This window comes from Gavialis gangeticus, unplaced genomic scaffold (genome assembly GCF_001723915.1).
Source record: "Gavialis gangeticus isolate Ggan-Ray unplaced genomic scaffold, GavGan_comp1, whole genome shotgun sequence".
NCBI classification, from domain to species: domain Eukaryota; kingdom Metazoa; phylum Chordata; order Crocodylia; family Gavialidae; genus Gavialis; species Gavialis gangeticus.
The window spans coordinates 8425575-8440519 of record NW_017729000.1 but is presented as its reverse complement, the minus strand read 5'-3'; the positions used below and the strand labels follow the sequence as shown (position 1 = coordinate 8440519).

At 43.8% G+C, this 14945-nt stretch overlaps 1 protein-coding gene across 6 annotated transcripts in view; it reads right to left on the bottom strand.

Annotated features, from left to right (window-relative positions):
* Positions 1-14945, bottom strand: part of FAM13B (family with sequence similarity 13 member B) — a 91287-nt gene that overhangs the window by 39285 nt on the left and 37057 nt on the right. For all 6 annotated transcript variants that reach the window (XM_019506215.1, XM_019506213.1, XM_019506218.1 and 3 more), the window contains 3 exons: positions 8398-8550; positions 6400-6532; positions 863-930 (listed from right to left, as the gene is read on the bottom strand). In XM_019506215.1, the coding sequence (XP_019361760.1) occupies positions 863-930; positions 6400-6532; positions 8398-8550 (354 nt within the window). The remainder of the gene's footprint in view (positions 1-862; positions 931-6399; positions 6533-8397; positions 8551-14945) is intronic.

Genomic DNA, 14945 nt, shown 5'->3' with positions numbered 1-14945 from the left:
TTCCAAACCCCCACGGTCCACCCCCCTTAGGATCCTCATGCCAGACACAGCTACGTTTGTCCTGTACATGCTAGTGTCACAATAAAAGCAGACGAGCTGGTGTTACAACTGAGCTAATTATCCCTGTTCACCATCGCTAATTAACCTGCCTGCAGCACTGCACTAAGGCGGCTCTGCTGTTTTCCATTTGGAGGTAGCACATATCCACCTTCGTCACCCACACACTGCACCTCTACCAGTTGAGAGCCCCTGTCCTAGAAGACTGGGAAATTGTTTGGAGGACTTTATACCTATCTGGAGGTCTTCAATATTCCTATTCTAGGTTTAGCAAGTATTACCAACCAAGGAAATGGAGGTTATTCTGCTGTACTAGCACAGAAGAATTTGGGTAATGAATAAGACTTAATATTTTTCTCTTTCATTCTACTATTTCCCACCATAGCATAGCACTGACATATTTAACATGAAACAAAAACCCAAACAAAATACAATACAAAAACTTAATTAATTAAATGCCACTAAAATCTATTTCTAGCTGCAAAATTGCTATGAAAAAGTTTTCTGTCCTCTCTTTCCTCCCAAGGACACGGGGTTGTGCAAAGCTGGATAAGCAATCTGGATTTTGGCTCAAGCCTCTTGCAGTAAAAAATATTTTATACCTGGGATGCCAACACTGTAAAGTTTTCCCATTTCCCCTTCATTTTTAAGCTGAAAGTCAATACATGCTACTTGTTCCCTTTCCTACATATGCTATATTGTGCTGCCACCAATTACCATGAATCTGTTAATTTAGGTTTTCAAAGCCAACATTTGTCAAGAAACTGCATCGGTCAAACTTCAGTATGGATACTAAAAAGGATACCTTTCACTATTATTTTCTTCATCCGTCTCTTCATCTTCATTACATGGCTTCAACAACACACCTGCAGTCTGTTGGCAGAAGTCTAAGTTTAGACATTTTTCAGAATGGCATTTATAAGGTGAAAATGTCTTTAATTACCCCCAATCAGACCACAAAACATGATGTATTTATATTCAGATTAAACCAGTAACCAGGTGCCCCCTATACAACTAATAAGGACATACATGACATGCAGCGCACCAAAGAGTACAACAGCAGCCTTCGATTTTCAGCCAATTGATAACTGTGTGTTGATCCGTTTGGTTTTTGGGTTTAAGTAACTTATGTTTAGATTTCAAGCAACATTTTCACTGGAAGGTGCCACTCTTGGCTCAAACATGGGGTATAACAGCAACTATATCTGAGTCTGAAAGATAATCATGCTGAACGAAGGTGTGTACACAGCATGTGTAAAATGAAACAAGTCTTAAACTTTCTAAAAGGAACGATTAATCCCTGTTACTAAATAAAGCAGCATCAGAGCTGGAAAGGGATGGAGAAATACTAGCAGTGATAAGTATGACACCATTTCCAAAAGCAACACTAGAAGGCCATGCATCATGACCATTTTGTTTGCTGAAGGCTAATGCAAGAAAGACTGATCACAGCTTGGAGTCCACAGATTTTTAAAAGGAGATGATACTGGTACCAGGATAAAACAAAAATAGTGACAAGCATACTTCTTCTGCTTAATATAAAGCGAGCAGCCCGTTCAAGGTAGTCAAATGCATGAAACAAATAAACAAAAAAAATGTAAGTTTTCTTTAAGGAGAAAGTATATATAACATGTCCACACTGCTTCCCTACTAACCCTAGGATACATATAAAGGGATACAAAAACCACCCACTACTCCTACCTGGACACCCCAGGGACAGAAATGTGGTATTTTAATGGCTGGGGAACGGGCCTGGCAGATATGAATGCAGTACAGATAAGGCCTTCAAGACTAAAGGCAAAGTTAGAACTGCTATCAAATTAAAAGGAAATGCTTTTTTGAACATATTACTCGATAAATCCAAGTACTAGTACGCATACAGATACAACAGCTGAATTTTGCAAGGTAAAAAGCAATGTCCGCCCTGCTACCACAGAGAAACGATGGAAACATAGGTGGTCCTGTTTAGCAATTTTAGTCCTAGCATTTGATTTCTAGCCACTTGGCACATCTAGCGCACATTCAGTTTAGTACCTCCAATGTGAGATACTAAATTAAAGCCCAGCAGGCCATGCTAATGCGCAGTAGCACATTAGCATGTTTTGTTTTTAGTGATGCTTAATGCACAGTAGATTATTTTATTGCACATTAGCATAATGTCCTGTTTTTTTATGCGACGCTTTAATGCGCAGTAAAAGTCTACTGCACGTTAAAGTGCACATGTAGATGCACCCATTAACTTACAGATTACCTAACATTGGCCTTTGATTTTTAATCAAATGCACTGTTTTTCAATTTTCAGTCCAATAATTTCATACTGCCTTTGGCAAACAAAGGCAGCGCTGCCCCGCAACCCTAGTACACACCACCTTATGACATTTCTTTGGTTTGAAAGAAAGCCAAAATGCTTCTGCAAAATACCTGCTCTAGAGGTACACTGTGTTATAACTTTAAGGCAGTGCTAAAAAGAGGCTAAAAACAGATGTTTAAGGGACAAAACTTTGCTGTTGGATCAAACAAACCCTTCCCTGAAGTTAAAAGGATATAGTTCATACTTGGTACATGGCAAAAAGCAGCTATGAAAACAAGAGTTCATTTACATATGAGGATGACTTCAGGGTATTTTGATCACAAAGTTCTCCATTCAGTTCTCAGCACTGTAACATGTTGCACTGAGCACTGAGTTTCAGATACCGCCTGGGGACGTTTCATAGATTTCCTACACATTAAGGCTGGAAGGGACCTCGGAAGATCATCGGGTCCAGCCTCCTGCCCAGGGGCAGGAAGTCAGGTAGGGTCAAAGGATCCCAGCAAGATAAGCATCCAAACATTGCTTAAAAGAATCCAGTGCAATGTCTATTCCAGGCCCTGGGGGATCTGACAGTAAAGAAATTTTTCCTTATACCCAGCCTAAAACAGTCTTGGAGGAGTTCATGACGACTGGACCTTGTCATCCCTTGGGACGCTCTGGTGAACAAGCGTTCCCCCAGATCCCGATTCACTTGTATGCTGCCACCAGGTCCCCCCCAAGCCTGCACTTCTCCAGGCTGAAGAGTCCCGTGACTCTCAGCCTCTCTTCGTAAGGCCTGTTCTCTTGCCCTCTGATCATGTGCATGGTTCTCCTCTGGACTCTTCATTTACTTAAATGTTCATTTACTTAAAATGACAGCTTGCACCACAATTGCTTTTTTTTTTCCTTGTGGAAACATGGTCTTAAGATTTGACAAGATTTAATTTTGAACGTTATTTCAGAATTTAGTCCTACAAAGGCTCAGACATGTGCTTAAGTCTAGACCAGTGTTTCCCAACCTTTTTCACCACACGGCACACTTACATGGCCTCTCCCACCCAACGGCACACTGGCCAAACATGGAGTGGACGGGAGCAAGTCGTGAGCGTCTGGGGCGTGGCGGGGGGCATGGCTCCAGCCCAAAATGCTGCAGAACACCTGGATGTGCCTGACAGCAAACCCGCGTGCCACGGCACACCGGCTGGGAAACACCCTTTAGACAGAAGTTATGTCCAAGCGTAAATTCTCTCAGGGTTGGGACCTAAACTGGCAATACTCCAATAAGACATGCAAAGATGTTCTGGCCTTCGAAAGTCTCATTTGAGAACTGTGGACCTCACAAACAGTTTGAGGCCATCAGCATAGACTGCTCTGAAAGTAGTTCTATCTACGAGCTACTGAAGAAAATAGTGCTAATTCATAAGTGATTTTAGACCAGTCAGATTTGCTAATGCTGAGCCTGCATGTTACCAAAGAAATCAAAACATTAAGGAGTTAACATTAAAGAAGCCCCTTCCTCATATACGTTACATTCTGAAGGTCTTTGAATTAAAAATGCAATGGAAGAAGGAATCACTAATCTGCTAATGAAAGACAGATGGCAAAACCCATGCCTCTTCTAGTCAGGCTTCCTTTCAGTAGATGTCTTGCAAGCACAGTAATTCCACCTGCTGTACAGATAATGAACCATCTGGCTAGTTCCAAGACCAAATTTTGTCAGTTTTAGTTTATGTCTGTCAACAGCAATTTATTAAACTTTTTATTGAGAGATTTGGTATTAAAACTTAAGGAATCATTATTCAGAGGAGTATTACTTAGCCAAAAGAAAATTTTAAACAATACATACTGACACACAAGCAATGACAAAGAACAATTAAGCGATATCATTTTTACGACAGCTCAAGTAAATTCCTTGGGTTGCTTCAGAGTAACTGAATGACAGCAGGTTGGGCCAAAAACCAGAATAACATAACAGATGAAGAACTCAGATACTGGATTAGGAGTAGGTTTTATCAACTGTACTACTGTAGTGCCAAGAGGATCCAAGCAAGGGGTAGGGCCTCATTATCTTAGGCCCTATGGGAACATGCAAGAGTCTCTTTGCTCAGGCATCTTACAGCCTAGGATTATAATAAGATGCAAAACAGAGATGAAGACTATATTTGTAGATTACTACCACCTGTTCACCACAGATCTAGTCAGTGTTGGTTTGGTGGTATTTTTGGTTACAAAAAGATTATTCAGAATTATTTGGACAGATGACGAACGCCCAAAGCAACAATACTATGTTCTCTTGCATATTATCATCTGCTGCTTTGGTTTGTTCAGTAACTGTTTAGTACAAGGGTGCTCAACCCCTGGCCTTCAGCCCTCAGAGCCATGTCATCCAGGCAGTGGGGTTTCCCACAGGTCTGAAAATTTGGCAGCAGGGAATCAGTAACTGTTTCCCTGCTACCAAGTTTCCAGACCCGTGGAAACCTGTGTCCTAGATCATGTATGTAGTGCAGGACCCAACACCCAGCATATGGGGGTGATACAGGGCCCTATTCTGGCAGACAGGGCCTGCACAAAGCCCAATCCTAGCGTGTAGGGCTGGGTGGGGGTGGCATGGGACTCTGGGGTCCCAATCTTGGCTCAGGGCCCCAATTCAGCCCGCGGACTTGCCCTGTACCACTCATCTGGCCCACAGGTCCAAGAGGTTGAGCACCACTGGTTTTGTAATTCCTGCAAGATTAAATGATACTCCTAAACACAAGGGAGATTGATGTTTTCTTGTTAAAGCAGCTAGCACAGTTCAAGATTTAAAAGTTCGGGAATTTTAGGATATGCGCAATACTGCGGCACAAATCAAAACTGGATGGCATATGAAACAAACAGTTCTTGAACATAAGCACTTTTTATAGTGCTATGCATCTGTTCTAATTTAAAGTGTTGGTTTCTCTCTTTCAGTGGTGTGAAAGCAACCAATTCAAGTGTAACATACAACAGTAAGATCACATTTTAAAAGTTTGTTGACAGCTGATCTGCTCCAAAGTATTTAAAAAAAACAGGTTAAAAACTGCTGTCTGCATTTTAACCTATTTGCAATATTTTAAGTGCTGTTTTTGAGCTGAACAGTGCTAGGAATACAAGGCACTGTCTCAAGGCAACAGAGATTGAAAAGCTGCTTCAGAGACTGTAGTATGTCAGAAAGCAAAGGAACAGGTCCCCACCACAAAGTCATCCATGGCAAGCACAGGGAAGTATCAAAGCTACTGGTGTGGCTAGGAGAACTCAAAAACACACTAGTGACAAAAACTTGCCTTCTTTCTCCAACTACTCTTTCTGGTGCCCAGCACAAAACTGCTGTCAGTAAAGTCACGCCTGCATTCCAGCAACAGCAGGCTCTAGCTGGGGCCTTCCCAAGCATGCCTGCCCACCATGCTCCCACTGACACTACAAACCCGGTACGCTGATGACACTACTCCAGGGTCATCCCAGTGGCCTCACTCAAAACACTCTGGAGAGCAAGCCCTCAGGAGTTGCCACAGTGGGACACCAAGCAGAACGACTAATATATTTCTGGATTTGAATGTCAGCAGCAGCAGGTGAGTGAAGTGTGCTCACACTACCACCATGCTGTTGCCACAGTATCAAGTACATGCTAGCTGGCCCACAGGTCACCTTCACAGTCCCTCCTCATATTTGTTAGTAAGGAAATAGCTGCATCATCTTATTCCAGCAGTCTTTCCTGACTCATGTGCTGGTACAAGTGACCTCATGCCTGATCATGCACAAGCCTACCCAACCAACTGGGATGGCAGTTTCTATAAAAGGAAGAAGGTAGTAAAGGGAAGTCTGAGCCACTTAAGTTGCAAACAAAAAGAGAAGTGGACCTGTGCTACTGCATTTTAAAAGAGACTCAGGTCTGGTAGAAAAAGCAAGTGACCTTTCACAAGGCAAGACAGCAAGTCAAGCAACCATAAATAAAGACCCACATCTCCTGGCCAACTCTGTACTCTAACCAGAGGATCCTGCTGCCTAACATACAGCAGAGTATCTATTCATCTTACCTGATCACCATCTTCCTCTGTAACAGAGTCAGGCTGTACAACTTCATTGTCTAAATCAGCGCAAACCAGCGTTTCAGAACAGTCTCTTGTGTTCTCACAGCTATTATCATCATTACCTTTAGTAACATCATCCCTAAGAGATGACAGCAGACAAACAGATTAGAAGGCCTCTCGACAGCTTTATGTTTTCAAGTTTTTGACTTTATTTAAAAATCCTCACATCTTAGGGCTACCTGAATCATAAGCGTAGTGAAGATGGCTACCAAGATGGGTTGAAAGTTTAACAAGCATCTTTTCCTTGCTTAATTAAGCTTTCTACCCAATATTAAAGCTGGTTTGGGGTAACGTGTTCTTTTGTTGCATTGTGGCTTTCTGCGTTACAAAACTACTCCTTTGCCTCCATACTTTATAGGACTTGGATTAGCTCTTGAAGGAATATTAATCAGTCAATGTTAAAGCGGTCTGTTAATCCTCAATAGCTTGGTTAATCAGAATTGTTTGGAAGTGTAGCCCCAGTGCCCCAAAACTTGAAACCAATAGAAATAAAAGATGAACAAAATAGCCTTTAGCCTTGTGATGGGAGCCATCCATTAACATACTTTGGCTATTGCAAAAGGAATAAGCTTATGACAGGATTTGGGTGACTACATGACTTTGCTTTATGGACATTCTAATTTGGTCTAATTTGTTTTGGAAGAGATATTATCTGTGATTTTTTTGAAACTTTTTATAATAAATTACTTCCTTCTATCACCATTTCCTGCTACAGATCAGAATATTTTAAAATTGGAAAATGTCTTTTCATAGTGGTTTGGATGAAGAACTTCTCTTCCTTTATTCTTCAGTCGTATATGTCATTAAAACCCAGAACCACCAAAGGTATTTAGACAGCTTTACAATTCGGTGAAAGATCTTCAATTAAGAGCCTGGTCAAGGTTCTAAATGATGCTTCTCCAATCACCGCACTTATGACTCAGAAAGATCCCCATCAAGAAAGACGTTTTCTCAGATGGAACCAGGTGTGCACACCCTCCCCTCCCAAGCTCCCCTCCTGGCACCACCACCACCTGCCCCAAGCACAGCCCGGCCCAGCCCCCTGCAGCAGCCCACCCTCACCCCGTGCACAGATCGGGGGCACACACCCCTCATGCTCTCCTGGGATGCGTGCAGTAGCAGGAGCCATCCCCCCTCCCCTGGACAAGCCGCGGCTCCATCCCACACCCTAACCCTGTTGTGCAGCACCTGTCCCTGCCCTAGTCCCAGCCCCACTCCCTCCCCCTAGGCAGAGAAAGAAAATATAATTTGTAGGGGCTAAATGCATGAGCATACCCCCCCAGCAGGTAGGTCTGTTGTGGGAAAGGGGCAGGGGGTGCAGATCAAGGCCCCTGCGATGAGGGAGGGAGTGGGGCAAAGCCAGGCAGGGCTGGGGTGGATGGGGCCCTAGGGTCAGGTCAAGTTGTGGGATGCTTTGAGCCCTGGCAACTTGACCAGGGGCAAGAGGGTCTCCCACTGCTGTGCGCACCCCTGGGGCAGGCACAGTGGGCACGTGCCACCCCAATCTGTGTCTGGGGTGGAGGCAACTGTTACTGTGGACAGTACACACCCTGCTGCCGGTGCCCCGGGGAGCAGCGGAACACCATGTGCCTCCTATGCGCTGGCTAAGCCACCTGCCCAGCAGCGGGAGGCACGTGGCATCACATGGCCAGACCCAAACTGTTCTGGCATAACTCTGATATAGAACTATGATATATAACTATATATAAAAATGCATATATTAATAATGCATTTAATGTTAATTAGTGTAGCCTGCCTTATATCACATAATTGGTAACATTAAAAACAAGAAAAAATATAAAAGGGGTACATGAGCTGAAACTTTGAGATAAAAGGGGTACACTTGTTAAAAAAAAGATTGAAAACCCATGGTTTAAGGAACTAAGAATTTAAAATGCAATCACTCCTGAGTTGCACACTGTGGATATAAAAAAAGCGTCTTACTGGTTGTTAGATCCTTCTTCTCTGTTAACACTTTTTGCTTCATTGTTACAGACCAGTCGGTGTTGCTGTAAGTTTTTGAGATCATGATCTATGCTGCTCTGCAGATCAAAAAGGTGCTGTTCCACAGCTGCTCTAATTGTTCTTTCCAAAATACTAACAAAAAAAAACAGAGAATTCTCATTAAGAAAGTGCCTCCTTTTCTCTGCATCAAGAAATTTGTGCATCAAAAAGCAGAAAAATAAAGACCCCTAATGAAACAGACAAATCTTGGTTCCCCAATAGACAAAGACAATGCCCAACAAAACCCAAAAAATAGCTAGTCTTTCAAATAAGGAATAACTGGATTAAACAGAACTTGTTTGCCGTCTGCAAACTGATGAGAAATGTACACAATTTTATCATTCGGTTGCAGTAAGATGTAAAGGCCTCAAATGAGTTAGTACACCACACGCTTATCAGTGAGAGCCCCCTACCAAAATGGCTTGTAGTAAGACAACTTGGAAGGGGTGGGGAGGTTACATACTGAAAAAAACTGCATGAGTTAATAATACAAACCAACTCTGTGAGCAACTGTTAGACAACCAGCAGAAAAAAAATAAACACAAACTTGTAAAGAAGAGCTCCCAGGTGGGAGTCACAGTTTTCTTCTCATCTGTTTCACACCTGCCTGGTCTGGAATTATTTGCGTTGTCTTTACCTCTGCAATTATATTTGCAAGCCCTGCTGAGCTTGACTGAATAGTATTAAACTTGAAATTGTTTAAAAACAAAACAAAAACACGACCACAAGTCTACTGGGGAAAATGCAAGGCCCTATTGACAACTTTAGAATTATGCCCAAATTGATAAAGTACCCATCCAAAGAAAGCAAAGGAATACAGAGACAAGACATAGCCACACCAGGAAAACCTGCACTCCCACATCCACTCGGTCAAATCCACTGAATACAAAATGCAGCAGAACTGAATATTCAGTACTAAGAGTCTGTACATAACCACTGCGGTCACGTGCAGTCCATCTACCAAAAGCAGGGATGCCAACTGCGGCAGACTGAAAAGCAGTATACTTGAATACAAGCTTTTACGTAATACTTCTACTTACTCTGCAGAGGCAGGCAAGATGCTTAGGGGAGAGATATGCTCACTGTAATAGAAAAAAACTGGGTTACCTGCTGAGAAAGACTTTCAACACCAAAGAAGTAGTTTGGAAGACAATAAAACTGCATGCAATCACATCAGCTCAAATAAGTAAGTATGGGCATAGAACAAATTTGAACACGCTGGTCACTTCCAGATGAGTGTGGCCGTGCGGTATGTGACACTGCAGACATCTGCAGAGTGGCATATGCTGGGGCTTGCCGGAGCTTGGCCAGCTGGAGCCACACTCCAGCTGCTGGCCAGGCTTCATGCACATGCATCAACGCTGCTGCGGCCCCAGGAGGACCCCAGGTAAGGCTGCTGGGGCCAGCCTCCCCTACCCCACCTGGGGAACCTGCCATGTGTGCCAGAGTGCACATGGCACAGGCATTCCCCAGGGACAATTAGTGGCAGCATAAGGTATGCCACCACTAATCGTCCCCAGGGAACCAAAAGTCCACACGCCTGGATGTGGCCACTGCCTACAATGTTGGTCTGGGGTGCTAGCTCAAATCACAAGGTAAGCAAGGCCAAAATTTTAACAGCATGGTCTTAAGGAACATCAATGCATTACAGATAGAAGTACAGCAGGGTGCCACCTCAGAGACTAAGTGGTTCAGAGAGGTAGTTAAAAGGTGCAACCCTGGTTTATCTTTTGCTTGACTTCAGACTAACTTGGCTAACCACCTTTCTGCTCGCTAGATAGCTGGTGTGGCAGAAATTCAACTGTTATGAGTCTTTTAAAAACAGACGTTCCATAATGTTATAGAGCTATCAACAACTGAAACGCAGTCTTTCACATACCAATCATTTGGTCTCAAAATGGGTCATAACGCCTTTGCACAAGGAAGCTGTTGCTCACCTATAGCCATAGAGCTAACTCCAAGTTATTCTGCCCACTGTCCTCCACAATTCACCAAGATCTTCTTCACTGCCTGTCAAACTGTTGCATAATTTTATTTTGCACTGTTGAATTGATGTTTTAGCATATCCTAGACACAGTCATTTAAGATCAGACACCCAACCTCCGACAGTTTAAGGCTAATTTGCCATTTCAAAAGCACGGTGAGATCTTTGGATATCAGAGATGTGAGATACTAAAGACGCTGTCAGTAATTCAGAGTTACATTTGAACAAGATGCACTCCAGTCAATCAAAGATCACAAAATGTTCTCTTTTACAGATTTACTAATTAGGAAGCTCTGATTTTGTTTGCTGGCATAGATATGCTTGCTTAAAAAAGAAAAAAAAAAAGGCTTTGAGCATGTATAAATATCCTTCTTTATAGCAAATTAAATGCAGAGCTATGCTGTATTATAAATGCCACTTATCAGTCCTTTTCCTTGTGTAGAAGAAAAAGATATTAAAACTTCATTTCCATGAAAAGAAATGGCACTTAACCCCATCTCTGGGCATACTACACATACAAAACAAATCCAGCAGCTATTCCTGACCACGTAACAAGGGAGCCAGTAATAAGAAGAGATTTAGAAATCCACTTTTAAATAACAACCTGAATGTTCAGTAAAGAATTTGAGGTATTACAGGAAATATTACTAGGCCCACTGCCATAACACTAAAAAGGATTTAGCTACAATGTTTCTTAACATAGGTGCAACTGTTAGCCAAGACCATCTCCCTATTTATCTCAACACAGCTCAAAGACATCAGGGGGCGTCCGGTCCAGATTTACTGCTGCTGGCCCATGCTGAGAGTTTTTATTATCTACTCCACACATACTATCAGACAAGTTGGGAACTGGCTCCTCACAATCTCCAGTCCCTCTCCTCCAAACGCACACAAGTAAAAGGGCTTTATTTCCCTTCTACGAGGATAGCACACTTCAATAAACAAGGATGGAAGGACAGAACTTAAAAAGGTAGTGCTAAGAAAGAAGGATTTTCTTAAATTATTTAAATTTCTTAAAGGGGGGATGACTATATCATATTAGCTCATGATATTTTAGTGAAAGTTATTCCCAACGCTTAGCCAGCACTAATGGTCCTAAGGTACACTCTCATACAGCCATTCCTGTTAAGCTTAAGAAAAATTAAAGCACATCTACCGACTTCAGATATTCAGGATCAAGCAATATTCCCAAGCCTTCAAATACTCTCGTCTCCACACTGTTTAGATTTCAAATTTATTTTGAAACAGAGATACATTTCACGTTCATTTAAAAAAAACCCAAACTGTGACATTTTCCTGTTGATAAATTTCATCTTGACAAGTAAACTACGAAGCAAAACTGACAAGAGTTTGGGCTGGTGCAGAACACCCGATACCACAGAGGTCTGACATAAGCAACCATGTCAATGAAGGGATTACATGGAAGCCAAACAAGGGGTACCATCTAAAGAAGGCTTGTCCAACATGCGGCCCGCCAAGCCATTTTCTGTGGCCCAAGGTCCCTCGCTCGGGACAGGCAGGTGGAGGAGGGGAGCTGCTCATCCCTACGGGGCCGGGCTCGTGTGACCTCCCATGTCACGTGAGCTGGGTCCCACCACCGCCCAGAGGGCTGCGCGGTGCGGGGCTGCTCCTGACGGGACCAGCTGAGGACAGCGCCCACTTTTAGTCGTCTCCGGCTCGGCCCCTTGCCCCTGGCGTCCTGCCCGCCTCCCGGGAGCCGCCGGGCTTGGCAGCCGGGAACAGGGTACAGTGCCCAGCACAGGCAGTCGGCAGGGCAGTCCCAGGGGGGGACTCAGCAGGCAGGGTCCTGGCATGACCTCTGCAGGGCACGGTGGCAGAAGCCAGTGTCCACCAGGCCCCGTGCTCAGGGCTCACAGTGCTGAGGCCACAGGGGTTGTGTGTGTGGGCAGCTGGGCACCATGGTGAGCTGGGCTGTGTGGATGAGCAAGCGAGGGGCTGTGGTGCAGCAGCCACCTCGATCTGGCCCCCCTCGGGCAGCGCCAGCTCGTGGAGCTGCGCTGCTCAGGGGCGGCCTGGGGCGGGAGGAAGGATTGTTGCTCCCTGTGGCTGGGCCGGGCGCTGCTCTCCTGCCGTGGCGGCTGCCTGTCCCCTCCCAGGGGCCATCTGCCTTTGCCGCAGGGAAGCGCAGAGGAGAGGAGCAGCCCGTGTTCCCCCGAGGCCTTCCCTCTCCAGGAGCCACCCTGGGCAGACCGGGCCTGAGAACCTGCCAGGCTGGGAACTGGCTTTGCTCCCCCAGTTCCGCCATCCCCCGTCTCACGCGTTGGCTGGGCCCCAGCCGTGCCTGCCCAAGCACTGCCAAGACTTTGGGCAGCGGTGTTGCTGGTGTGGGCAAGGCCTGGGGAAGCAGTGGCATAGGCAGCCCCTTGGCCTGCGTGACAGCACCGGCTACATTGGTTTGGTCACATATTTTAACATGGCTGTCAAATATCTTCTGGGGCTGCCTTCAAATGGTGGTCATAGTAGGGGGGGCCCAGCTGTTGGGATGGCTGGTCCGGGACATCATTTGCTGTAGTTTGTCACTAGCTGAACACAAGCTGTGGGGGTTTATGCCAGCTTTGCCTTATTTCAGGCTTGTCCAACATACGGCCCACGGGGTGATAAAATATGAATATGGCTTGCCAGCCCACTGGGTGATAAAAAGTTCATGATCCGGCCCCACATTCAAAAAGGCTGGACACCCGTGATCTAAAATACATCACAGAAATTGCCGTAGGAATTAGTTTATAGGAGTAAAGCAAAAGTAGAACTTTCAGACATCAATACGTGTTTCAGGTAACTAATGCTAAATAATGTAAATACTTCACATGAACAAAAGAGATGAGCAGCAAGGTTGACTGTATGAGTAGAACACTTGGGGGAGGAGGGCAGAAGGGAGCTATTAGTCAAGGACACCAGCACAAGTGCTGTATTATGCAACTCTGATGACATGGGATCTTTAATATTCTCACAGAGGAAAGGCTCCAAGCAGGACTTTATCCAACCACCTTCAAACAGTAAGGGGGTATATAATCAACATTGCTGGGATTCAAATTGATGCTTTCAAGGAGTCCATTTGTTTCAAACGTGACTCTTAGACTACCAAATCCTCCAGGTCTAACAGACAACTTTTATGCTGCCCGATATAAGACTTTATATCATTCATTCAGTCTAGTGCTCTTAATACACACCTGGGATGCAACAGAGATACTCAACAAAAGACATGCATTAATTAGCATTGCTCCAAAGCCTGGGGAATCCTCCTACTGCTTATGAAATAATGTTGCATCTTCAACTCTAATCACTTCAGCAATTAAGCATGTTTGAAAGTGTGGCAGTCAGAGGAAAATATACTTAAAATTAAGAACCCAGTACCACAGTCCAATAATGTATTTTATACAAGTCACAATGTACATTGCAACAGTCTCAATGCAGAATGACACAGCATTACCAAGAAAAAATAAATATCTTCCTATTCGAAACTGCTACCATATTTTGGCACCTCTCAGTCCTAATAATTCCTTCTGTCCCTTTTCTCCTTCCTGTCCATAGCCCTGTAAAAAAAGGCAACTGACACCCAAAAATACCAGCAACTAGCCAAGGAGAACATATCAGATTTCCCTTCATGCCTTTTTATTGACTGCATTTAAGCTTTTATAGCCCGTTATCTTCTGACCAGTGGTAACATTACTGCCTCAAGACATGTAAAGAGGAAACGGTACACTTACATAAAAAAGGCTTACTTAAAATCATACCGAAACTAGTATTTTTAATTTATTTACCTGTGCAGCAGAACTTTGCAGGCCATTCTGATTATTTTTGCTATTCCAAATGAGCACTTGATATAAAAAAGCTTCATTTGAAAAACAATGAAGTTGGATGTTGCCTGCTGTTTATGCATACTGCCTGTTTGGTTTCGATAGCTGTTTGTCAGACAGTACTTCTGTAGCGCTGCACTAAACCCTGCAGTCTAAATAGAAAGAGACTGCAACATGAGGTCACAACAGACACTAAGCTGCCCAATCAACATTTGCAAGCCTTCCTACTGTGTACTTCACACTTTTTAATTCTGGGAGTAAAATGTGGGCATACATTTGGACAGTAGGAAAGTAACAAGGAGTCCTGTGCAGATATTCATCATCTACTTACAGACATTTTTGTTCAGTAAGCATCTTAGCAGCAAAGACAGACAAAAAACGCATTTATTCAGCATGGTCTACTGCTCAACATTAGAGGGCCCTTTTAAATTGCACCTAATGTAATTAAAACAACACTATAGTTATAAGTACAGAGGAGCTGCTTTCTCTGAATATAAAGCAGATGGTTGCAGAACTTGCTCTCCTTCACTTTTCACCTTTTTATGCATCTCACTTTGAAACCCTCACAGAACGCACACATTTCACAGTCATAAAAATGGAACGAGCCTACAACAATTAAGATGAATGAACTGCAAAAAAGTAACACCGCTAGTATAACTGGTGAAAAATGAAGACAGCTGCTGAAAATT